Below are 25,333 nucleotides of genomic sequence, written 5' to 3' on the forward strand. Positions count from 1 at the left end.
CTATGCAAGGAAGCTAAGGCTCAGTTGGAGCCCAAGACTCTCTAACCAGGAGGCTGGACCCTGACTTCAGATGAGTGGTTGGAATTTCTAGGAGTTCTGTCCCATCTGATATTGAAGCACCAGCAGTTAAATCAACCATCCCACTTCTCCAGCCATATCAGACATTTACACTGTTTTTTTTCTCTTCTCCTTTCTTTGTATCCCAGAAACTTTTCACTACTTCTTAGCCCACACTCCCCTGACCCCCACCTTCACCCCACCCCATGGAAAATATGCAACTTCTCTGCCTTCCTGATGCAGGAAGTCAACATCCAGTTTCACACACTTTGTTTCCAAGGGACTGAGAGGAACGTTGGGTTGGTTACTGACCCAATTAGGACAAGGCTGATAAGGGCCAGACCCATGGGAGGTGGCTCAAGGGAGGGAGGAACATGATGGGAGAAGGGAGAGGAAAGAGAGATTGGGGAGAGGGAATGAATGGTCCTGAGGAATGAGAGAAGTTTCCCAACCAAGTCATCACCGAGCCCCCCTGCTGCCCCAGCTGAAAAACATTTTGTCTACCAATGTGCATTTTTTGAAGTAACTACCCACCAACTGCCTCATTTTCTCACTCATCAAAAAAAAAAAAAAAAAAAAGAAAAGATTTATTGAGCCCCTGCTGTAACATTTTGCACTCACTGGGACCTTAAGAGCAGCCCTGGTACAGAGGAGGAAACAAGATCAGGGGTTTCATCACTTGGTCACAGAGGCAGAATTCAAACTCAGGCACACCTGGTCTCCAAACCCACAGATGAGTTTCCTGGAGATGTATGTGACCATAGGAGGGCTCCAGGAAGGACCCCAGTGCTACTCCAGACAAGACTTCGAAACTGGGGTCTCCAACAGCTGGGGTGGCCTTGTTCATGGACAGTCTCCCTGAGCGAGCTATTAACACTGGGGAGTTTGACTGGGTCCTGACTTGTTAACACAAATCGCCCCTTAGAACCTGGAGTTCAGAGTGGATTTTGAGGTTTACAGACAATTCCACCTCTCTCGGATCTCTAAGAAGGGAAATGTGGGGGTAGGGAGGGTAGAAAAGGAGAGAGGACCTCAGGGAGAATGGGGATGTGGTCTCAGACAGGAAAAGAGGAGCCTCGCACTTGCATAGCACAAAGGGTTGGGGCACACCAGGGTCTCATTTGCTCATCTGGGTGTTGCAAGGTTTTCTCGTACACAGCTGTTGTCTGGGATGTTAGCGTTCAAACGAAGGGTATCCAGCAGCTCCAGAAGTTCTCCTGGAGCTGGGCCCATCTGGTGAAGGGGCAGCCGTTAAGCCCTATGGAGCAAGTTCGGCCCATGGTAAGAAGTTCCTGAGGACTGGGAAGTCAGTTGTCATGGAGATGACGCTGGCAGCCTCTATGGTGACAATGTGGAGGGGCGGGCCCTACCTACAGGAGAAAGCCTAAGGGGACAGGTGTTCTGTTATTTCAGATACCGGAGTTTAGTCTCCATGGCAACAGCTGCTGGGTCCTAGCCGCTTGGGGGCGGAGCTTGGAGAGGAGGAGGGAGCTGGCGCGCCCGCGGAAGGGAGCAAGTAGCCTGTTTCCATGGTGAGAGCTGGAGAACCGAGCGTTGGGTCACTCTCAGGACACTGAGAGGAGAGGGTGGTCTCCTTGGCTGTTGGTCAGGGTGCGGACAGTGGGAGTGAAGCTGTAGGTCTCTAGAGTGAAGGCGGGTAAGATGGGAAACGTGTGGTATCCATGGTTACAGCTGAAGGAGGGAGGCACTAACTCCATGGGTGTGACTGGTGAAGGAAGGGCTGTGTGACTCTAGGTGACAGTGGAAGCTGGGCTGGTCGCCTTGGTAACAATGGGAAGTGGGGCAGTTTGTCTCCATAGCAAATGACATGGATTTTATGGGTCCCTGGGCCTGGGAGATGGTCTCTGAGGTGACAGCCAGGAAAGGGGCCATCAGGTAAAGGCAGACTTGTTCCCTCAGAGAGAATCTGAGGGATGCGCCGCAGGCGCCTGTCACGCGAGCCAGCTGGGGCGTGTATTAACAAACAGTATTAACAGTGACAGACAAGGGTGGTGTCCCCTGAAACTGAAGGGGTGGGACTGTTCTCCACAGTGACCTGGAGACATGACCTGTTATTCTGGAAACTCTGGGGGACTCGTGGGAGAAAGGGAGAGAATGGGAGTAACCAACCTCCAGGTTACCCTAGGGAAGAGGACAGGCGCCCATAGTGGTCATGCGACCATGGGCGTGTGGTCAGCTGACGAACTCAGACGCTTCTGGTTTCTCTACAGATGGTGGGTAGGAGGGCTCAGGGTCCAGGCGGCCTTAGGGACCAGTCTACAGTCTCCGGGCAGATGCATAGGACGTGTGGCCAGTCTCCAGATAATCCCGGGGGTCCAGCCTCCAGGCGACCATGGGGTAAGTTTGGGAAGGTTTCCGGAGACGTGTCCAGTGTTCAGGAGACCTCAGAGTCTGTTGGGCTCCAGGGATTCTCAGAGGGTGTGCCTCATCTTCCGAAGAAAGTTGGGAGAGGAGGCCCAATCCACCGTTTAGAAAAGGTAGGGCTCGGTCGATCTCCAGGGGACTCCAAGGGACTTGGCTCCGAGAACTGGCCAGACTCTGGGGGCCTCAGAGGGCGTGGCCAGGGGTTAAGGACCGCAGGATGTCTGGTCACCTTGCAGGGCACCGCAAAGAACTGGCCAGTCTCCAGGTGTGCGGTCAGTCCACGCCGCAGGGCACTCGGCCAGCCGCCAAGCGCCCCCGCGGCCCACGGCCCAGGCCTAGACGCGCAGCGGGGTCCACGCGGCGGGGTCTCGCGCGCCTCCGGCCCACCCGCCGCCTCCAGCCCAGCCCCAGCCCCAGCCGCCAGGGGCGGGGTCCGGCGCGCCAGGCGCTCGGTAGCAGTAGACGCCGAAGAGGCGGCGCGAGGCGTCGGGAAAGCCGAGGCTGCGTACACCCGGCCGGCGGCCGCCGCAGCGCGCGCGCGGATTCACGATGGGGTAGCGTGCGCTCCCGTCCGCCAGCCAGCCTGCGGTGCAGCGGTCCAGCAGCTGCAGCTTCCACGCGGCGAAGAGCTGCCCCACCTTGGCTACGGCGGCGCCGCGCGCTGCGCAAGCGCGCGCCGCTCCGGAGAAAGGCACCGGCCGCAGTGGCTTCAGGAAGAACACGCGCCCTGCAGAGGGGTGGGTAGGAGTGATTAGGGCTGCTCTTGGGGCTGGGCCTCCTCGGATTTCAGGAATCCCTCTCGCCTGCCGCCCAGGAAACAGCCTCAGGATTTAGAAACCCGCTCCCCTGCAGCCCGAGACCACGGCCTCGGCTAGAGCAGTGCTGGTGTCAGGCTTTGTTTGATTGCCGCGCCTTGGCTATACCAGGGACCTCCGGGTCCGGACACCTGAGGATAGGTGTGGAGAGGAAAGGCGAGGAGAGAACACGGCACAGCGGGAAAGAATCTCCCTGGGGCTGGGAGGGTCTCATGGGTGGGGCGGGGCCCGGGCCAGCGGTGGGCAGGACCTTCCTCCCAGGGGTGGGGCCTACGCACCCGGGAGGTTGGATGTGAAGCAGAAGGCATCGTAACGTTCTTCTGCGTTGTGGCGGTAGCCGTAGTTGCGCACACCTCCTGAGGCTCCGCCGCCAGCCCCGGCGCTCCCGGCCCCGCCCAGGCCGCCGCAGGGCTCCCGGGGCTGGCTCACCGGGTACTGCACCGAGCCGTCGCGCAGCCAGCCCGCGTTGCACCAGTCCAGACCGTCGCGCCAGGCCGCGTGCAGCTGCTCAGCCGACGCCAAGATGCCGTCCTGCTCAGCGCACGCGCGTTGAGCCTCGGCGAAGGTCAGCTTGTAGCGGCCTCCACGAGGGTGGTAAGGGAAGACTACACCTGAGAGGGTACACAACGGTCAGCTCGGAGCCCCCCCACCCCACCCCCGCCAACTCGCATCCACCTACCTGACATCAGGGGTGCCACCTTTCAGTTCATCCCTCACTCTGGCGTCAGACCTGACCAGCCTTTCCCCAGCTCATATCCCTCATACTTCCTTTGCCTTAAACTTGGGATTCACTTGACTCTCCTCTTTGACACACTTAATCGTGTCCACCTCCTTTCCACCCCTGGAGACCTTTGTGTTCTTTCCATCTTTCCACTTGTAGAACTCCTATTCATCCTTAAAAACCCAGCTCCCACATCCCTGCTTCCTTTAGTTCTACGTGCTTCTGACATTCTTCCAGCACTGGGACCTGCCTTCTGGTCAAGTTCTGAGCCCACCGAGCTGACTCCCCCACGCTAGGAGCCCATGAATATTTGATCCTAGACAAAGAGCTCTTTGGTCTCCAGGATTACCCAGGACATTTCCCATTGGTTTCCCATCTACCTTCTGTTCGTGAACTCCTCCCTCATCAGAATCACAGTTAACTCAGTTCACTAGCATTCTGTGTGTCTGTGTTTAGGGGGAGGACTTTGTGGGTGCAGATGCACCTCTCAGCAGTTGCAGGAAGGATCAAACAGGAACCAGAGAGAAGAGCTGAAGCCTGAGACTGGAGTTTGAGTCTTGGCCCTGCCACTCACTGGCACGTGTCCTGGTCAAGACTCTAACCTCTCTGAGCCAGTTGCCCATCTGCTAGTTAATAGCGTCTTACTCAGAGGTTTTGGGAAAATTAAATGAGACTCCAGAGAGCTCTTCAACCAAGCTCCTGGCACATAGAAAACACCCAGTAAAGGAGACCTGCTTTTGTTATTGTTGTTATTCGCTCTTGTTGGGAAGTTCAGCAAGTGAAGGCTAAGAAATCTCTCCCAGAGTGTTCTAAGGTGGAGTGAGGAAAGCAACTAAATGGAAGGGAGTTCTTCGAATAGAAACGCCGCCTCTCAGCTCCACGGTCAGCCAATCAGAGCAACCCATCTCCCAGGCACAGTGATTGGCTCGTGGATAGGCACATGACTCAAGCTGGGCCAATGAGGGACAACTCTGGGACTCTAGGTAAAACTTAAAGGAAATTGATTGCCAAGCGGGAGGGTGGAAGCCCGGCAGTAGCTTTTGTTTCCACCCCGGGAAACTTGTCCAAGGAAAGCCCACCCAGGGAAGCAGAGCCGAGGGAAGGATTCCTGAAAAGGTCTGAGTGCCTGGATCTCTCTGTGCCTGAACTCTACTGCAGGGTTTCCCAACCTCTTCGCTATTGACGTTTTGGATTGGATGATTCTTGGCTTGGGCGAATTGGACTATGTTTTGTGGGGTGTTTCACAGCATCTCCCCACTATATACCACCGTAACCTGCTTCTAGACGTTGCTGATATCCCTGAGGAGCAAAATCACCCCAAATCAGAACCATTATGCTACCCCACTGAGCTGCTAAATCCCTTCAGGCCAACTTGACTTGGTTTCTGTCCTTGCAATATCCTCTCTCCTCCCTTAGAAACGCGACTCGTCCTGCCCACAGTCTGGTCACCTTCCAGGTCCAGCTTGACCATGCCCGTGTCATCCTCCAGCTCGTTAGTGACCTCGCACTCATAGCGCCCGTAGTCCTGTAGCGTGACGTTTCGGAGAACCAGGGAGGCGTCCCCGGGCCCATCGCCCTGCAGCTCAGCCCGCCCGCGGTAGCTGCCAAACGCTCGGTGCTGGGGGCCCAACGCCACGAAGACATCGGCAAAGGCCAGCGGGTCCACCACCTTGGTCCACTTGAGGCGGACGCCGTCGTGGCCATGGGTGGCTGCCTCGTAGTGGTAGCGGCAGGGCAAGACGATGGTGCCACCCCGGTGGCTGACCACCTGTCCCGGCGCTGTCTGCACCACCACCGAGCCCGATTCCCCCTCTGTGGACGACCAAAGAGAGTTAAGAAGCCCTAAGGGCGGGGCAGGAGCACCTGGGGAGCGGGGCCCAGGGAAGGGCCTGTAGGAAGAAAAGTTGGGTGAGAATCAGGAAATCAGAAAGGTAAAGGGGCTCCAGGAGTAAATTAGGGAGGGGGCGGGGACTCAGAGCGGGAGGAGCTGGGTGGGGACTGTGGCCATCAGGACCGCCCAGCACCCTCCCTCTTTCCCTCTCCGCGCACTCGGGCGATCCTATTTGCCCACGGGCTCTGCGGGGCAAGATCCGCTTCTACGTTCCTGACTCACCCAGCACGTGCACGACCTTCTTCCGGCCGCGCTGCGCCTCCGCCGCGGCGGTGAGCAGCAGGACTCCCCACGCAGCTGCCCAAAGCGCGCCGGGACCGAGGGCCGCCCGAGCACACACCTGGGGACACCCAGCGCTCAGTCCAGCCTCCTGACTCTGCCTTTTCCGGAGACTAGCCCCCTGCCCCCTGGCCTTCCTTTCTCGCAGCGAGGACTTCTTACATGCCCAGGTCCCCAACCAGCCAGAGTCCCAAGGAGAAGGCTAGCGGACTCTTCCCCCAACCCCACTCTCCTGGGACCTCACGACCCTTGCCTTTGCGCAAAGCTCACGCCCCTGGACTGACTCTCCCTTAGTTCTGCGTGGGCAACCCGCCTGACCTCGCGAACCCCAACACCGGAGACCCTGAGCCCCGCCCCTTTCTCTCTCTCTCTCTCTCTCCGGCCCAGGCCAGAGATTGGGGAGGAGGGAGGAGGGGCAGAGGAGCTGGAGCAGCGGCAGCGGCAAGGTTATCTGTACGCCAGGAGACTGCAGCAAACCCGTGCAGATGGGGGTGGGGGGCGAGGGGGTGGTAGAAGCGGAGACAGCAAGAGACACAGAAAGAAGGCGAGAACAGGAAAAGAGACTGAGACACAGAAAAAAGCAGGGAGAGGTGGGGACAGAAGGGCAGAGACAGGGGAGAGGGGGGAAAGATGGAGAAGCAGAGTCACAAAGGGAGAGAGAGAGAAAAGAGAGTGCCAGAAGGAGACGCAGAACAGGCCAAGGAAAGACGGAGAGGGACAGAGACAGAGAAGGAGAGACAGAGAATACCGAGAGAGAAAAGAGAGAGCGCAAGAGGGAAAGAGAGAAGAGGGAGACACGGGTGCAGGGAGAGACACTGAGAGACAGGGAGAGAAAAGGGACCGCGGTGGCCGGGGAGAAGGAAAGAGAAAAGTAGGGAGAGACCTAGAAGAACAAGAAAAGGAGAGGCGGAGATGGGAAGAGTGGGAGAGAAAGAGATACAAGAAGGTGAGAGATAGAGGTGGGGGAGGCGAGAGGGGGAGAAGGGCTAAGGAGGGAAACACTGAAGCATGTAGATTCAGAGAATCCCAGAGAAGGACCTGCCGAACCCATGGTCCCACTCACCATCCTGCCGGTGCGGCCCTCGCCCAACGGCCCCCAGGCGCTGGGACTGTGTTCTCCCGCACACCCGGGAAAGACTGGACAGATCCCAGCAGACAGCGCAATCCCGGCGTCTGCCTGCAAGGGGAGCAGGGAGGGAAGGAGGCAGGCGGACGGGTGGGGGGGTGTTAAAGGGGACATGGTAACACCTGCTCTGGGGAGAGGTGGTGATGGGCACAGATGGAAGAAGGGCGCCCTGAACAATGGGTACCAAGCCAGGTCCCAGCCTGGGACTGACCTGGGTCAGTAGAGGAAAGTTTCTGGATCTCGGTTCAACTATCTTTTAAATGGAGGGGCGGTGGTCCTCATGATGCCCCGTGTGGGCAGAAGGGCTGAGTAACCTGGGAGAGGGCTTGCAGGTCTCAGTTTCCCCATCTGTCACTGTGTGTGTGCTAAGTCGCTCCAATCGTGTCTGACTCTGTGTGACCCCATGGACTATAGCCCGCCACCTGTCCATGGGATTGTGTCCATGGATTCTCCAGGCAAGAATACTGGAGTGGGCAGCCATCAAAGGGTCCAGGGCTCCAGCAGCCAAAGATGCTCACTCTGGGATGGGGACCCCACAACAGTCACACACCCTGCAGAGGGGACCTGCAGCAACGGCTCAAGTCTGACTCCACCCCTCACTCGATGCCTCAGTTTCCACATCTAAGATATGGAGTTCTGGGTCTTTGGTGACAATCTAGTGGCTAGACATACTATCAGTTCAGTCACTCGGTCATGTCCAACTCTTTGTGACCCCATGGACTGCAGCATGCCAGGCTTCCCTGTCCATCACCAACTCCTGGAGCTTACTCAAACTCATGTCCATTGAGTCAGTGATGCCATCCAACCATCTCATCCTCTATTGTCCCCTTCTCCTGCCTTCTATCTTTCCCAGCATCAGACTCTTTTGCAATGAGCTCTTCGTACCAGGTGGCCAAAGTATTAGAGCTTCAGCTTCCAATGAATAGTCAGGACTGATTTCCTGTAGGATTGACTGGTTTGATCTCCTTGCAGTCTGAGGGACTCTCAAGAGTCTTCTCCAACACCACAGTTCAAAAGCATCAATTCTTTGGTGCTCAGCTTTCCTTATAGTTCAACTCTCACATCCATACATGACTACTGGAAAAACTATAGCTTTGACTAGATGGACCTTTGTTGGCAAACTAATGTCTCTGCTTTTTAATATGCTGTCTAGATTGGTCATAGCTTTTCTTGCAAGGAGCAAGTGTCTTTTAACTTCACGGCTGCAGTCACCATCTGCAGTGATCTTGGAGCCCAAGAAAATAAAGTCTCTTACTCTTTCCATTGTTTCCCTATCGTTTGCCATGAAGTGATGGGACCGGATGCCATGATTTTAGTTTTCTGAATGTTGAGTTTTAAGTCAACTTTTCACTCTCCTCTTTCACTTTCATCAAGAGGCTCTTAGTTCCTCTTTGCTTTCTGCCATAAGAACGGTGTCATCTGCATATCTGAGGTTATTGATATTTCTCCCAGCAATCTTGAGTCCAGCTTGTGCTTCATCCAGCCCAGCATTTCACATGATGTACTCTGCATATAAGTTAAATAAGCAGGGTGACAATATACAGCCTTGATGTACTTCTTTCCCGATTTGGAACCAGTCTGTTGTTCCATGTCCAGTTCTAACTGTTGCTTATTGACCTTCATACAGATTGCTCAGGAGGCAGGTCAGGTGGTCTGGTATTTCCATCTCTTGAAGAATTTTCCACAGTTTGTTGTGATCCACACAGTCAAAGGCTTTGGCATAGTCAATAAAGCAGAAGTAGATGCTTTTCTGGAACTCTCTTGCTTTTTTGATGATCTAACGGATGGTAATTTGATCTCTGGTTCCTCTGCCTTTTCTAAATCCAGCTTGCATATCTGGAAGTTCACCATTCACAAACTGTTGAAGCCTAGCTTGGAGGATTTTGAGCATTACTTTGCTAGCATGTGAGATGAGTGCAATTGTGCGGTAGTTTGCGCATTCTTTGGCATTGCCTCTCTTTGGGATTGGAATGAAAACTGACCTTTTCCAATCCTGTGGCTACTGCTGAGTTTTCCAAATTTGCTGGCATATTGAGTGCAGCACTTTCACAGCATCATCTTCCACTATTTGAAATAGCTCAACTGGAATGCCATCACCTCCACTAGCTTTGTTTGTAGTGATGCTTACTAAAGCCCATTTGCCTTCACATTCCAGGATGTCTGGCTCTAGGTGAGTGATCACACCATCATGATTATCTCGGTCATGAAGACCTTTTTTGTACAGTTCTTCTGTGTATTCTTGCCACCTCTTCTTAATATCTTCTGCTTCTGTTAGGTCCATACCATTTCTGTCCTTTATTGTGCCCATCTTTGCATGAAATGTTCCCTTGGTATCTCTAATTTTCATGAAGTGATCTCTAGTCATACTATAGATGCCCAGTAAGTATTGGTAGGGGTAGAGAGATCAATCCCCTAACCCACAGTGCTCTGGGCAGGAGTTATCCCTGAATCTGCAACTTCACTTAAGTTCAAAAATCAAATCAGGAGAGGGGACTTCCCTGGTGGTTCAGTGGCTAAGATTGTATGTTCCCAATGCAAGAGGCCTGGATTTGATTCCTGGTCAGGGAACTAGATCCCACATGCCACATCTAAGAGTTTGTGTGCTGTAACTAAAGATCCTGCATGCCGCAACTAAGAACTGCGGCAGTCAAATAAATAAAAATAAATATTAAAAAAATTTAAAACCAGAGGACAAGGAGCCCTTCCCTAAACTTCTTGGCTGCCCCCCAATTTCAGTTTCTCCCAAATATGAGCCAGTCAGACAGCAGACACAGGGCTCTGTGGTTGACTGAGCCAGGACTCTATGCCTAACACAGCTGCATTAAGGAGGCATGACCTTGGACCAGGCTTCACCTCCTGCAGACTCAGTTTTCCCATCTGGAATATGAGGTGAGATCCAGCATGTAGTGTGAGGTTGGTCATTGGCCTGGTATACAGTAGGTGATTAATAACTGTGTCACACTGTCAGTTATTATAATTTCTTGGTGGAGCTTAGAGTTTGGACTCTTCTCTCCTGATTGTGACCTCAGATGAGTCTCCAGTCCTCTAGGAGCCTTGTTTTTCCCCATCTGGAAGATGGGGCTGTGCACACCAACCAGAGGCCAGCTTCTCTTGTCCAGCACCTTAGCTCCTGTAAGTTAAGCTGGCAGTGATGAGTGGGCCCTGGTGGGTTCTGAGAAGAGAGTCCCTTGCCCCATGAAACACTCAGAGCAACACTTTATGCATCAAAAGGACTTTTACTAAAAGGATCCATTGCGGGGGATAATGGATAGGGAAGGCGCCTATGTGGAGTTTGGGTGAGGTGACAGCTGAGCATGCCTGTGGCCCTCTCTGCTGAAACACCTGGACCTTGGGCACCCCCATCCCACCCACTGGCCTGAAATCACCATAGCCAGACTGAAGGCACCCAGAAACACACCTCCTGTCTCTTAAAAAGCCCAATCCACCCTTCCAAGGACAGGGCTGGCTGGGCATGTAAACTGAGTCTTGGGGGGGTCCCACAGCCACCTCAGTGCTGCTTCTCATGGTGGGCTGGGGGCCCAGGAGGTGGGTGTAGGAAGAAGGCGGGGCGCCACAGGCAGCGGAAGGCCAGCAAGTGGGGGCCCAACGCATACAGTAGGTTACACACGAAGAAGCTGGCCCAGGCATCCTCAGGCACACGGTAGGTGAAGGGCGTGCGCAGGTGCATGGAGGCCCCCATGTGTGAGAACTGTGCCTGGCGGCCAGAAAGGAAGGATGGATGTCACAGACCAGAGGACAAGTTCCAGCATTGCCAGCATCCCACCATGGGGAACCCAAAAGTTCTTCATCCCTATCTCTCTGGTCCTGCTGACCTACCTGTCTCCCCTCTTCAATCCCTCTGTCTCTAAAGATCCCTGTGCCCCACATGTCCTGTCTATTCTTATCCATTTATCTGTGAGCCTCTGCCCAGCTGCCTAACCAGAACCATCTAAGCTCTGTCTGCTGGACCCTTCACCCCATCTCTCTGACCTGAGTCTAACCCCTCCTCCTGGTCTTCCCCACCCTAGGCAGCCTTGACACAAATCCTCTCAATTCTACCTGTAATAGACAAAATAATAATACATCGAATCAAGATCCCACTGCCCTGGCCAGGGTCCAGCCTTTATCACTTCCCATCAGAAACCCAGAAACATGCCCCCAGCTCTGAACCTTCCACTGCTCAAACACCTTCTATGGCTCCCCATTGTTCTCAGCACAAGCTCCCAAGCCCAGATTTCAAAGCCCTTAGCATTTAGCTGTCAATTTATCTTTCCGCTGCCTTTACCCACATTATGGTGTGCATTTCTTTGTGCTGTTCCCATTCCTGGAATGCTTTTCCCTGCCTAAAGAATCCATACCCTTACATCAAACCCATGCCCCCTCTTTTAAGAACTCTGCCCCTCTGGAATCCCTCTCAGCCTCTGTACCCACTCTGTTCAGTTCTGACCTCATGGGATGGGGTATCTGTGTCTGGCCCGTTTTTCTTTCCAACACTAGGAAATCCTGGGAGGCTGTCAAGGGCCTGGCATCACCCGAGGTGAGCACAAAGGCAATTGATGAGCAGCCCAGAGACTTTCTTTCCTAAGCACCGGCCCAACACACCTCAACCCACCCCACCTCACCTGGCCAATGGCTCCAGCAAATACCAAGGCCCAGTCAGGCAGCCAGGAGCATCCAGGAAAGATGAGGGCATAGATGGCCAGGCCATAGAAAGGCAGCACATAAAACATGTTCACCAGCATCTGGGGGGCACACAACTGATGGAATGAGTAGCTGCTCAGTTAGGTCTCCTGATGCCCCTCAGGTGGTGGCCCCCAGGAGGATCTGGCCAGCCTCAGACTCTGTCAAGATGGGGTTCACTGTATATCCTGCCCTTGTGGAAATTACTCCTTTCTTTCCCTTGGGTTTCTCATACACTGAGCCCACCCACCTTCCTCTATATAGCATGTGACCCTGGCCTGATCAATCAGAACGTCCCAGGCCCCTGGCCATAATAATCAGCTATGAGCATGTGACTTAAACTCGGCCAATCAGAGCCTACTCAAGACTTACACTTAAGCATTGAGAAATTCAGGGCTCAGTCTCCTCTAAGGGGCTAAATAGGGAGAGTGGAAGCCTGGAGACACCCAAGGCTGTCTCTGCCATATCACAAAGGCACCATCTGGGAGTGGAACACATGCAAAGAAAGCAGAGCCCGGAGACAGAGTAGCTTTGAGCTCCTGGATCCAGCCATACCTGAAGACCCCATCTGTACGTTTTTGGTAGGACCATAAATTCCATTTGTGCTCCAGCCAGTTTGACTTGTGTTGTTTTGGCACCTTCATCAAAGGGGCCCAGCAGATCCCTAACCACAGCAGGGCCGTGGCCCACCTGCCCTCTCACCTGCACCTTTGGATAAGTCACGGGGTCTCTCAGGTATGGTTCATACTGATAGATGTAGACAAAGCAGGCATCCATGGGGCAGTCCAGTACCACCTAGGGCCCGCAGACAAACCAACAGCCTCAAACATCCCTCCCATAGGGATATTCCCCCATTCTCCCCCACACCCCCTGCTCTGGCCTGCCCCAGCCTTGGTTTTCTCCTCTGAGAATCCAGATGCTTGAGCTGGGGAGAAGGCTACAGAGAATGGGACTTTGTGATGGAAGGCTCAGATTAGACTCAGTAAACCTCCCTGGATGATTAGGTGGGAGAGCAGTGGCCTTTTTCTGCACTGGATAAAGAAGTTAAAGAAGGGAGGGGAAGGGACTGGAGGCAAGTAGGCTGGCCAGTGCAGACTCACCAGGCCCCGAAAGAGGGTGAAGAATGCAGCAAAGATGAGGTAGATGATGAGGGCCAGGTCAACTGGGCGCCGCAGAAGGCCCTTTCTTTGGTCCTCCTCCACCTGCCCCATGAGAAATAGCATGAGAAGTCTGGTAGCCAACAGGCACTCAGTGAAGGCTCATCCCTTCTTCCCTAATCACCAAGGAAATCTTTCCAAGGAGATAATGTCTTTGGCAAGAAGCAACCCAAATGGGGAACATTCAGGCATTTGGGACAAGGCTGACCTGGGGGCAAGGGACTCACCGTGTTGGGAGTACAGCAGGTTGGCACCTGGGTCTGGTTGAAGACCCTCAAGCCAGCCCAGCATGGGACCAGCAAGAAAGGAATGGTGAGGAAAAATGTAGGCCTGATCTCTGAGCTGTATTTGCCTGCCATGGTAGGAGAGACAGGGTGTCACGAAGCGAGGGTCTCCCAGGCCTGGCTGGACCCTTTGGCAGGGCCACGTCAGAGCCCCTGGCTGGAAGCTGTTGAGTCACAAATGCCATCCTAGCTCAGCCCTAACACCTCTGACTCCCCAGTGCTTGTAAGATGATGACCAGGCTCCTCAGCCTGGCCTTCCTCAATTTCCCTTCGGGACACGGCTCCTACACTTCCGCTGTTTTTGGTTCCTCCTGGAAGCACCCTGGATATTCCTCTTTCACAGCCATCCCCACATCCCTGGCTGCCTTCTCTGCTCTGTCTCCCAAGACCTACCTACAAAGCTGTCAGTCTGCCCTCTGGATCCACTTTAAGATTCCCTTCTCATGTCAAGAGCATTCTGGGCTAAGTCCCTGGGGTCAGGGACCACTAGCTGGGGAAGAAGTGGAATGTGCTTCCATTCCTCCAAGAGGAAAATGGGAGAGATGTGGGGAAAGTTTGCCAACTTAGACTGTGAATGGAGAGGCATGCAGTTGGTGGGGGTGGGGGGCTGCCCTCCGCAGACACTGGAAAAGGTATGGAGGACCCCGTGGGGCCCGACTTCCAGATGCGGGGCAGTGACCCAGCCCAGGGAGACAGGATTCCGCAGAGCCAAGTCCTTACCAAGGATGTTTCCTGGGAGGAACACTAGGATGCTCATGATGAAGGATCCCAGCCAGTAGAGTCCAAGGTTCCGGTAACTCTTCCTGGGTGGGAGATGGAGGAGTAACCGGTAGATACCTGTCCCCCAATCTCAGAGGGTCAGGGTCCAGAGACAGTCTGGGCTCCCCAGGTCTGGACCCCTTCAGTTTCACCCAAGACAGAAGGGACAACAGGGAGTTGAATGAAGGAATGAACAGTCAGACCCTATGTCCAAGGATAGCAGTGGCTGCCCAGGTACGGGGTGACACAACAGAAGAGAATCGACCACCACAGACATCTGTGGCGTTCCCTGAATCCTTCTCCTAGCCACCCCTGTCTAAGCCCTAGAGGGACATCCTGATTTCCCCTACACACACTTCTGGCTTCACCCTGGCCTGGGACCTCCCACCTAAGAACTCCGCCTCCTTCCCAGGGTCTAGGTGCCACCCTGCCCGCCTCGCGCACCTTTTACGGATGGCACCAGTCATGGCCAGGTAGAGGAGGTAGTGAACGATGCCATCCCAGTAGCAGATGAAAACTCCATGTGCCGTGCGCAGGTATGGCTCACCCTGCAGGGGCAGGTGTGGGGCTCAGATAGGCAGTAGGACTGCAGGCATCCCAGACCGCTCCCGACATACCTCCTTGGTGTAGAATGCCATGAAACCCTCCATGTAGCCGTCTTCCTGGAGAGCAATAAGGAGGTCCACCACGGATGTGAAGGCGAAGACCGCGAAGACTACGGGAGAGCCGGCAGGGCATTGGCAGTGTGGGGGCGGGGTAGAGATTAGGTGTGGGCGGGGCCTGAGAGCTCTTGCTGAGGACTCAGTTTCCCAAAGCGTCTGTGCAAAACTGCTCCCAGGCCCAACCCCACAAATCACATGACCCACGACCCTTCCTCATAGGCAGGCACAGTCCTTGACTTAAAGGTGTCCACAGGTTGATGAGAAAGGCACTGTTCTGGCACTCAGGAGCTCCAAGTCAGAAGGGGGAGGCCCCCCGAGATTCCCCAATCAACAGGGGGTCTCCAGTCTCTCTGAGGTTCTCCAGTCTGATGAAGGCCCTTCAAGGACTGCCAAGGACCCTCCCACCAACTCACCAGCATACAGTGGGTCATAATAGATGTCACTTCGGGACAAGCTGTATATTGCCAAGGAGAGCAGACCCAGGATCAGAGTGCTCATCAACACCACCCCCAGGGGGCTGTGGAGACGAAAAACCAAGTCAGGGAGGCCAGGCCCATTTTGAGACCCTATTGCACCCTGGGGCAGAGCAGACACCAGGAAGCTCCAGGTGACCAGGCTGAAGCTCCTGTCCATCAAGGAAAGCCATTCCCTGAAACTCCCATTTCCCAGCACCAGGCTCTTGCTCCAGCTGTTTCTGACTCACCACCTCAGTTCAGTTCAGTTGCTCAGTCATGTCTGACTGTTTGCGACCCCATAGACTGCAGCACACCAGGCTTCCCTGTCTGTCACCAACTTCCAGAGCTTGCTCAGACTCATGTCCATTGAGTCGGTGATGCCATCCAACCATCTCATCCTCATGCCCCACCCCCTAAGTCCTTCCAAAAGTCTTTCCACTTGGCAAAGTCCTATTCATCCTTCATGGCCCATCTACATTGCTCCTCTTCCAGGTACAGAGGGAATTTCTGTCAGCCCCTTTTGACTATGTGATTTATCCAGTCACCTGCTGATGTGTGTCAGCTTGCTTATTCATCCAACAATTCCAAGACCCTCTGTGGTCAGTTCCAGTGCTCACAACCACCAAAGGATCTCTAGAGCTTAGCTCTGTACACCTCATTGTCTGAAGCTCCTGACTCCTCCCAGATAAAGTCCAAATGTTTCCATCAACCCCACCCAACCCCGCCCTGATCTGGTTCTATCAACCTGATAAGGCACGCCAACCACCTGCAGAGATAATAGAAGCCAGGTCTCTGGGCAGCCCCTAAAACTTGGCAAATCAAGGAAGGCCCAGAGAGTGTGGGAGACATATCCAAGGTCACATGTTCTCCTCTTACACTCTCTCCAGATCCCTACCTTCCTCCGACCCTTAGGATCCCCATTCTTGCCCCATCCAACCAACAATGACAATTATAGTAATTAGCTGAGACCACAACAGTGTTCTGGCACACAGTTCATAATCCTTGACTGCAACTATGGAATGAGTCTAGGATTATGTTCATTACACAGTGAAGAAACCAAGGCTCCTGGGGGCAACCTGGCTCACTTGGGTTCCAGGACGGTGGAACCAGGAATTTGTACCCGAGGAGCCAACTCCGCAGCCAAGATTCCCTCTACCCCATTGTCTGTGTTGGTTTGTGGGGTATGAGGGATTGGTGGATGGCTGGTATTCAGTGGCTGGATCCACAGGGTTGAGGCCTGGGGTTAGGTGATAGGGACAGGGGAGGTGGAGGCATGTAGGGGAAACTGAGGCTGTGTACAGGGTGGGCCAGCCAGCCCCTGAAGAGAATAAAGTGTCAGACAGGCGATGGAGGAATTGTCTGGTAGGGGTAGCGCAGAAGAACTTGTGTGTGGCAAGAGCCGGGTCACTGGGGCCTTATCTGGGACAATACTTTGACCCTTGGCGACTTTGGAGTCTGTGCTGGGCACATCCCTGGGAAAACTCCAGAAACCTTCCCAAACCCTTCCTTGTTAGGGGTTCTGTTTCTCAAAGTCCCTCCCCCCAGGCCCCAAACGTCCCAGGAGCGCCCCCAGCTCCACCACACTGCTCCAGCCGGCTGGAAGGATATTTCCGGTTGGAAGCGAGGGGTTCTCCTGGCCCAGCCCCCTTCTCCCCTGGGCCAGCGGCGCGGGGCCGCTAGGCTCAGGGGAGCCCGTGCATTCGCATCCCGCCCGCTTCGCACCCTCACACCCCAACCCGGCCCCGCCGCCCCAGAGGCCGCCTCCCCAGACCCTTCCCGCACGCACTACGAGAGCACCGAAACGTAGTTGAGCGCGAAGGACAACGGGAGGGCGCCCAGCGACAGAAGTGCGATCTTGCCCGCCAGGGGCGGGATGTCCATAGCGGCGGCGCCGGGACCCCGGCTCGGTTTCTGCGTGGCTGTGCCTCTGGGCGCCGAGGTGCCAGGGACCCAGCCAGACTCGGCCCCGCCTGGCGCAAAGGTCGCCCCCTCCACCCCCACACCCCCCAACCCCGCCACCGCTGTGATTGCCCCGCGAGCTCCCGGGGAGCCTCCGAGGCCCCTCCCTCTCCCAGCGGCCCCTCCCCTCCACTGATAGCCTCGCCGGACTCGGGGCGGTCCCTAAGGGCAAAGCCTGCCGCCCAGCCGGTTTCGCTTTCTACTAATGCTAATTAGAACACAATTCCTCAGGATGCTTCCATTTCTGCGTCCTGGAGGTCCTCAGCCAGCAGCTTCACTAGGATCCAGTGGGTACTGATTCTGCGTTTCTGCGCACTGACAAGAGAAACTTACCCGCCTGGGTGCAAAGTTCCCATTAGTGCCCTGGTATTTGTTTTCATGCGATGGCCTCAAACAAATTTAAACACATGTCTAGGTGTGACGTTTTGACTGGGCCCCGGGGGTAGGGGGCGGGGGAGGGCATCTCAAGACAGACTGCCAGGGCCCAGGGTTGGTGACAGCTTGAAGGGCTCCGTGACTCTCTACTGTTTCTTCTTTCTATACTGAACACCTGCTAATGTGGGCGGGTCCGAAGGGGCGGCTAAGGATGGTGAGGAGTTTGATGATGGTGTTCCTGGCAGGAAGAATAGCTCAAGCTTTGGGCTGAGAAGCAGAAGGGAGACACTAGGGCTGAGGCGGTGGTGGAGGTTCATAGAGCAACGTGGGGGTGGGCTTGGAGGGTTCTGGACAGCCGGGAGGAGGCTAGGCTTCATCATGGGGCAAATGCAAGTCCAGTGACCAGGGAGGGGTTGCAGGATGGAGGGAAAATTAGGAAGCAGCTGTCTATCAACCCCTCCAACTAGCCTCGGATTCTTGCCCACATGGTGCTTGTGGCGGCAGGAAGTAGGGTAAGCGGTGCCCACTTGATTCTTGTCTGACAACCAAGGAAACCTAGAGTCCTTTTTGGGGGGTGGGGAGGGGGGAGCTGCACCATTAGGGCTTTGGGACTTTAGTTACCTGACCAGCGATTGAACTTGGGGCACAGCTGTGAAAGTGTGTATCTTAGCCACTGGACCACCAGGGAATTCCCTGGGGTAAAATTCTAACCCTCACACCCCCCACTCCCTGCTCCTGGCCCAGCCAGGGCCCCATCTCCATGGGCCAGCTGGGTCCCCTCTCTGAGCCTGGGTGACAAGATGATCTTTGGCCACTGACTCAAAACCTTCCTTCCTCAGGGGCCTGTTTCCCTTGATGTGAAGTTCAGGTTCCTCTGCGCTGACCTGAATCTCCAGCCTCCTTTCTTGACCTTTCTCAGCTCCAGTGGTTTCAATTTCCTACTTGCCCCCTCTCCTGTCTGCAAGATGGACCCTCTCCTATTTCCCCACCTCTTAAAGCAGGCTGCAGGGTCCTGTCCTCCAGGCAGCTCACCCGGTCCCTCCAGCCCCTTTTACCTGTGGAGGGCCAGGGGTCTGGTCTTACACCCCGTATCTGGGAGATGCCTACACACCCACCCGGCATTTGGAGGCCTCCTCTTCCAACTCTCCCCCTGGCTGGGGCTGAAGTCCATGGTCTGAGTCTGGTGATCCTTTTGGTCACTGAGCATTAAATGGAGGGGTGACACTGGCCTGGAGAGCAAGGTGTTAGGGACCAAGCCCCATGGTTCCCATGGCTGGAATCTGGCACCCAGAACTATGCCCTCTGCTCAGGACTCTGGCTGCCGGGGCAGGCTGCCTGTCACCCCCTTGCCTTGCCCCGGGAACAGCATCCATGGAGGGGAGGCAGGGTAGTGTGCGCCACTCCGCCCAGGGAGCTGCTGCTGAGATTCCGAGGCTCCCTCATGGAGACATTCCCCGGACCACCTCCACCACGGGTCCCGGCTCCTCTTCACAGCATTCATCAGCCCCAGATGGTGTTAGGGGCTCATGGCCACAGCCCCAGCAGAGTGTGGGTGCCCAGGGCAGACCTGTCCATCTGGGCCAGTCAGTGCTGTTTGCTGAACGGCTGCGTGAACTGCAGGCTGGCCCAGGAGCCTGATGCCAGCTCGAGTCCTCAGACCCCTTGAGCCGGGGTCCACTGTATGGGGCAGGGGGGTGAGTTATAGGGGCCCGCAGTGGCCCAGGCCCTGATGTTCCAAGCAAGGCTCACAGATTTTTGGAGACCTCGCCCAGGTTGCTCGCTCAAGATCCCCAGGTGATTTCTGCACAAACATGAGGCACCAGCTCTGGAGAGGGGGTGAGCTCTCAGCACACACCGCCGTCTGGGCTGCCCACTAGCCTCCCCCCTTCCAGGAGGCACACGATGTCCCAGCCCAGCGTACCTGTCCGGGAAGCTGTCTCCCAGAGGCATGAGCCCTAGGACTTGTATGTCCACCCTACGCTGAGGCCGCAGGGCCGCCGGGGTGGCTTGGGCTACAGCATCACCAGCCAGGTCTGTTGTATGCGGCGTGGGCGGGAGGCCATCAGTGCCACCTGTCGAGAGGTGAGGGCACAGGTGTGCCCTGTGTCCACCTGCCTTGCGGGTCTCAGGGAGAGCTGGGCCTGCCTGGGGAACCCTCCTGAGCCTCCCCCTGTGGCACAGTGCCAGGCTAGAAGGTCCCTTATGCCCTCAGCCTAGGTGCAGCCACATCTCCTTCAGCTGCTGGCCGCCCCTCCAAAATTCCTCTCCTCAGCTCCAACCCAGGCTGATGGGGGACCCCACAGCACACAAAGGTCCAGGTGATTTTCCAGGATTCTGTGGGCACTGGGCAGCCTTCACAAGTGCATCCTGTCCCCCCCGTCCACCATGGCCCTGCTGCTAAGGAACAGGAGGGGTTTCTGGTGATGGCAAGACCAGGCTGCCACAGCAGGCAGGCTCTGGGGTTTTAATACACAGCACAACACTCGCAACAACGGGAAGGGTGGGCAGAAATGCAGGCTGGAACATTCCACAGTCCAAGGATGGTCAGTCTTTTGGAAAGTACACTTGTGCATTTCTCCAGAATACTCAGTAGTAAGGCCTTCTGGGGTTGTTCTGTGGGAAGCAAGAAAGATAAAACAGGAGGTGATTATGCTAACAGAAGACAGCGGTTCCTCCCATCCAGAACCTAGCAGGAGCAGCGAGCTCACATTCTCCAGGAGGGAGGGCAGCTTTGGGGAGGAGAGTCAGACTTGAACACAGGGGGAGAAGCGGGAGGTGGTTTTGCTGTGAGCCTAGCTGGACTGCAGAAGGAGACACACTTCTTTACCAGGACAGCCACCCCTCCAGGAGAGGAACTGTGGTGACCCAGCAGAAACAAGATGGGGGCGGGGACACACGCACCAGGGGGTTCGGACGGAAGCGGTAGGCCAGCATCATCCTCTTGCGAAAAGCCTCGTATTCGTCATCTTCCTTGGAGAGCTCGGCTGGCCGGTCAATGCCAAAGCCAGCGCCATCTACCGTGGTGGTGCCCCTGCATTGGGGCAATGGGCGGGGTGAGCAGGGGAGCAGGATGGGGCCAGCGGAAAAGGGGGTGAGGGACCTGAGCTTGGGGGCAGGGAGGCCTCACTCGCCCTGGATGGGCTCAGCAGCAGCACCCCAACGCAGCTCCCTGTGCGGGGTATGCCGGGCTGGGCAACACCTGTCTGGGACCCAACTGGCACTCTGAGAAGATAGAGAGCCCAGGGCGGTCCCACCACCAGAGTCCGTAGCCCTGACCTATGTCTCTGCATGGGGATTTTCCTCTGCTCCCCGGCCCCAGCACTGGAGGCCACACTCACTTGTTGACGGGGTTCTTGATGCCCTGTCCCTCCGAGCCCAGGCCGTCCCCCTCCTTCCAGCCCATCTTCATCAGCATCTGGTAGCCGATGTTCTCGATCGTCAGCTTGAACTCCTTGTACTCTGAGTAGTCAGGCTCACGGCCTTCCTGCAGGGGAGGAGGCGGCCATCATCCACTGGGGCTGTAGCCACTCCCAATCCCAGCTCTGGCCCAGAACCCCCTCCACCCCATGGCCTCTGGGACCCCCTGCCCCTCTGCCTCCCCACCACCATGTCAGACTCTCTGAGAAAAGATCAAGCTGCCTCCTGTCAGGGTCCCCAGGGCCAGAAGCAGTGCTGTGTTCCCTGGTGGCCAAGTCAAAGAGGGCAAGATGACAGGTCACACAGGCCTTGACCACCATGAGAAAGATCCATGGTTCATCAGCGAAGACAAAGCTCATGTTCCAAGAGCTATGTGTTACACAGAGGGCTAAAAAGAAGCCATGATCAATAAGGTGACCGCCTCACTGACAAGATGATGTGCTACAACGCAGTTTTACAAAAACCCTCAAAAGCCGACGTGGAATGTTCTACATCAGCTCTCTCCTCTTGAGCACCAAGGCAGCAACGGGAGGAATGTTTTCATTCTGGAGAGCCCAATACATGGGGGTGTCTGCCTGAGAAATATGCCTTGCCTGTAATCTGCACTTAATTGGCTCCACTGGAAGCAGCATTTCCCTAAAGCCCTGGTAAGCATTTCTAAAGCAGCAACTGAGCTGCTGTTCACTAACATCCTACACAGACGGCCTGTCACAAGCAGATGCCGCTCCTGGAAGAGGGCTCAACCTGCCCTGTGAGCCAGGGGAACTGAAGGCACCGCAGGTGCCTGCCCCAGGAGGAGGCTGCAGTCTGGGCTCTTCCCAGTTACCTTCAGGGCCTTGAAGGTCTCCATGAACTTCTCCAGCTCATCCGGTGGCAGGAAGTCCCCGATGAAGTGTTTGCCCCGGCCCATCTTCGTCAGTTGCTCCGCCCATTCTGCCCAGAGATGGGGTAAAGGTGAGAGGAGAAAGGAGCGGGTGGTGCCCCCTGGGCAGCTGAGTGGGCCTCCGGCGCCCGCAGCAGCATGCTGCCCCCATGTGCCCCTGGGCAGCTGAGTGGGCCTCCGGCGCCCGCAGCACCCTGAAGGCAGGCCTCCACGTGCCCCTGGGCAGCTGAGTGGGCCTCCGGCGCCCGCAGCAGCATGCTGCCCCCATGTGCCCCTGGGCAGCTGAGTGGGCCTCCGGCGCCCGCAGTGCCCTGAAGACAGGCCTCCACGTGTCCCCTGGGCAGCTGACTGGGCCTCTGGCGCCTGCAGCAGCGTGCTGCCCCCATGTGCCCCTGGGCAGCTGAGTGGGCCTCTGGCGCCCGCAGCGCCCTGAAGGCAGGCCTGCGCCCGGCGCTCCGCCCGCCACCCTGGGCCCCCGGCCACCTCGAGTCTTGTCCATCTCCATGCGCCGCAGCTGGTGCTCCCAGGTGCCCAGCTCGCTGTCCACCTCCTCGTCGCTGTCGTAGCCGTGCTGGTGCTGCTGCAGCGCCTTCTCCCACAGCAGCTGCATGTCCTGCATCGCGCGCTTGTGCTGCATGATCATGTCGTACATCTGCTGCATCTGCGGGCAGCACGCACCAGTGAGCGAGGGCCCCCCGCCGCTTCCGCGCACGATGGGTGCTCCTTCCCCGTCCCTGGGGCAGGGACAGCAGCGCGGCTCGGAGGAGTGAGTGTTCAGGAAGGCACTGACTCTGGTGCCGGGACGTGCCCTGGGTTTCCTGAACCTGTTTTGAGCAGGGAGGACCTCTCTCTAGTTTCTCCCAGAGGCTGGCCTAGAATCTGCAATATCCTGGGCCCGTCACTATGGCCCGAGTGAGGTGATGTGGGCTTCTGAGCCCTGGGAGGATCGAGGGTGAGCCGATGCGGCTGCCAGCCTGGAGGTGATGGCCTGGGCAAGCTGTGGTCTGTGTCCTGGCCGCAGAACACCCGGTGAGCCAGCCGTCCCCTCAACAATGCCCAGCACCACCTGGGCAGCTGCCACACCATTCAGGGCACCTGTACCAGCCAGGCTTATTCTGTGCTGAGTGCTAGAGGGAACTGTAAGGAAAACTTAAATGGAGACCATCCAGTCGGGACCAGCCCAGGTGCAGTGGCGAGCAGCCATGAAGCATTTGGGGCAGAGGATGTTCAGGCGGCACGGGAAGGCCGGGCTGTGGACACAACTGTGGGCCGGGGAGGGCCCTTGGGGGATGGCACGCCATTGACAGGGGACCTACCTAAGCAGGAGCCTCTCCCCTGAGTGTGGGGTCCACCTGGCACCACACAGAGGCTCCGAAAGAACACACTGCAGCACCGGGCAGAGTGGGAGACAACACTCCACCAGCCCTGTGGGGCCCGCCTGCCCTGCCCCCGGGCCTCACCTCCTGTTGCTCCTTCAGCTGCTTCTTCTGGGCATCCGAGAGCTCCGTGACACCCACCAGACCCACGGGCTTCCCCTTCTCGTAGCCAAGACCCTTGAGGTCCTGAACTAGAAATAAGACACAGGCTGGTCAGCACTGCACACAGGGGCCCAGCCATGCACTTGTGTCCAAGGCAGAGTCCACGAGCTGACGGCACCTGAGGCTCCCGCCACGTGTGGCAGGACCCTGAAGCGGGAGCAGTCAGCATGCGCGTCACCTGATGACCCCGTGGGGCTTTGCTCTGCTGCGTCACGTGCATGCAGTTCCATTCCCGTGACTGCTCCAGGCAGGCTCTATGACCCCCACTGCAGATGCTGACACCGAAACTCAAGAGGTCTGGGCCCCACTCAAGGTGACAGAGCTAACAGGGGACAAGGAGGGAATCTGCACAGCCAGAGACGTGGCAGCTGACAGCGTGCGTGCGTGCGTGCACACGGGCTCCTGGGAGCAAGCCCTACGGTGAAGAGACACGCGGTGCAGACACACAGGTGTGCAGCCGGCATAAGAACACTGTTGGTGCCTGCCTGAGAGGCAGCCAACTGTCTTTAAAGCAACTAACATTTAATCTGGTGTCAGCTTTGGAGCTTGGCTGGAACCCACAACAGTAATTCACATGAAGACGCTGTGAAGGCTCCATCTGAGTGCTGCAAACAACCTCCCTGCAGGGGGTGGCTGCTGGGGAGCAACTCAGGCAGAAGAGGCGCAGAGGCCTCTCCGGAGGCTGAAGAGCCAGGTCTTCCCAGATCAACGGGGCTGGGGCTTTGCCTGCAAGAACCACTCGCAGGTGCTTTTGGACGCTAAGACTGTCCCCTAATTCCTCAGTCTGTGGGGGCTCTGGAGGATACTGGGGACACCGTGCAGAGAAACAAAGGAGCCAAGGTCTGAGCAGCCTGCTGTTCACCTGGATCAGGCCTGAAGTCCCTCTCCTTCCCCGACCACTTCAACAGTGAGCAGGCGGGTGGGGGCTCCCCACAATTCCCTGGGAACAACGTGGGCCACTGGGGCTTGAACCTGAACCCAAGACTCTGGAGCTGGTACGTGTCCCCTAGATCGTGAAGGACACTTCTGCAGCTGGGGCTGGACCTCAGGGACATGACCTCTGGGCTGCGACATGCATGCATGAGAGCGGCCCTCACATCTGAGCACCCTCCTGTATACTGGACACCACGTTTGGAACCTGGGCAGCAATTCAACCCTAGCACCATCAACCCTGGGCAGAGATGACATCTAGAGCCCCAGTGGGTGCTAAACTCTTCAGGTAGCAGCCTTTCTCTTTAGCCAAGGGAGCACTGAGCAGGAAGCTACTCTCAGAGTGGGCAGGGCCAACAAGCCAGACTGTGACCTGGTGAGATGCCTGCCGTTTCAGCCCATCCCTGGACGGCAAATGTAGGTGTTGGAGTCAGATCACACAGGACTTTTCTATGCTTGTGTGTCCAGCGGCAGTCAAGTCAGGGCTGAGGGAGGTTGAGAGGGCTCTGCCCATAGTACAGGCTGCGTGGTGGAGTCAGACAGAGAGCATGAGCTTACTGGTCATCAGTATCTCCTACATGATGCCATGACAACAGACTCCCACCCTTAAGGGTCTGTGGTAGAAAATGAGCAATGAGGCCACACGTTGGCTATCACTGAAACTGCTGTCAAGGAGGGGGAAGCTGGAGACAGCTGCACAAAACTGACTGTAGCGATTACTGTGCTTATCATTGTACATTTCCTGAGCCTTCTACGACAAGGCTAAATCCAAGTACTTTAGAGCTTAGGAAAAATCAGGACCATCCATAAGAGATTTACTTTAGATACAGACACAAATAGGTTGAGAGTGAAAGGAAGGAAAAAGATGCAAATAGTAAGCAAGAGAGAGCTGCTCTGGCCACACTAGTATCAGACAAAATAGACTAAGTCAGGAAAGATTACGAGAGACAAGGAAGGGTG

The 25,333-nt window shown here is 56.2% G+C and overlaps 3 protein-coding genes across 4 annotated transcripts in view; all 3 read right to left on the bottom strand.

Moving 5' to 3' along the window:
• Positions 1-626: 626 nt before the first annotated feature.
• Positions 627-7,388, bottom strand: HAPLN4 (hyaluronan and proteoglycan link protein 4). Its single transcript, XM_040241675.1, has 5 exons — positions 7,212-7,388; positions 6,092-6,209; positions 5,428-5,790; positions 3,536-3,868; positions 627-3,169 (listed from the first exon to the last, which is right to left on the bottom strand). The coding sequence occupies exons 1-5, from the start codon at positions 7,386-7,388 to the stop codon at positions 2,778-2,780; spliced, it is 1,383 nt and encodes a 460-aa protein (XP_040097609.1). The 3' UTR covers positions 627-2,777.
• A 3,102-nt stretch (positions 7,389-10,490) lies between these two features.
• Positions 10,491-15,569, bottom strand: TM6SF2 (transmembrane 6 superfamily member 2). Its single transcript, XM_040241258.1, has 9 exons — positions 15,230-15,569; positions 14,772-14,869; positions 14,599-14,702; positions 14,116-14,198; positions 13,339-13,463; positions 13,055-13,156; positions 12,657-12,749; positions 11,897-12,016; positions 10,491-10,989 (listed from the first exon to the last, which is right to left on the bottom strand). The coding sequence occupies exons 1-9, from the start codon at positions 15,447-15,449 to the stop codon at positions 10,783-10,785; spliced, it is 1,152 nt and encodes a 383-aa protein (XP_040097192.1). The 5' UTR covers positions 15,450-15,569; the 3' UTR covers positions 10,491-10,782.
• Positions 15,570-20,019: 4,450 nt separating this feature from the next.
• Positions 20,020-25,333, bottom strand: part of SUGP1 (SURP and G-patch domain containing 1) — a 32,402-nt gene continuing 27,088 nt past the window's right edge. The window contains exons 9-14 of one of the 2 annotated variants that reach the window (XM_040241259.1): positions 23,366-23,472; positions 22,389-22,566; positions 21,849-21,955; positions 20,944-21,089; positions 20,507-20,636; positions 20,020-20,218 (exon numbers count right to left, since the gene is read on the bottom strand). In XM_040241259.1, coding sequence (XP_040097193.1) covers positions 20,192-20,218; positions 20,507-20,636; positions 20,944-21,089; positions 21,849-21,955; positions 22,389-22,566; positions 23,366-23,472 — 695 coding nt within the window. In that variant the 3' untranslated portion in view covers positions 20,020-20,191. The remainder of the gene's footprint in view (positions 20,219-20,506; positions 20,637-20,943; positions 21,090-21,848; positions 21,956-22,388; positions 22,567-23,365; positions 23,473-25,333) is intronic. The other variant, XM_040241261.1, reaches the window with a different exon arrangement.

This window comes from Oryx dammah, unplaced genomic scaffold, assembly GCF_014754425.2.
Source record: "Oryx dammah isolate SB20612 unplaced genomic scaffold, SCBI_Odam_1.1 HiC_scaffold_5, whole genome shotgun sequence".
NCBI lineage: Eukaryota > Metazoa > Chordata > Mammalia > Artiodactyla > Bovidae > Oryx > Oryx dammah.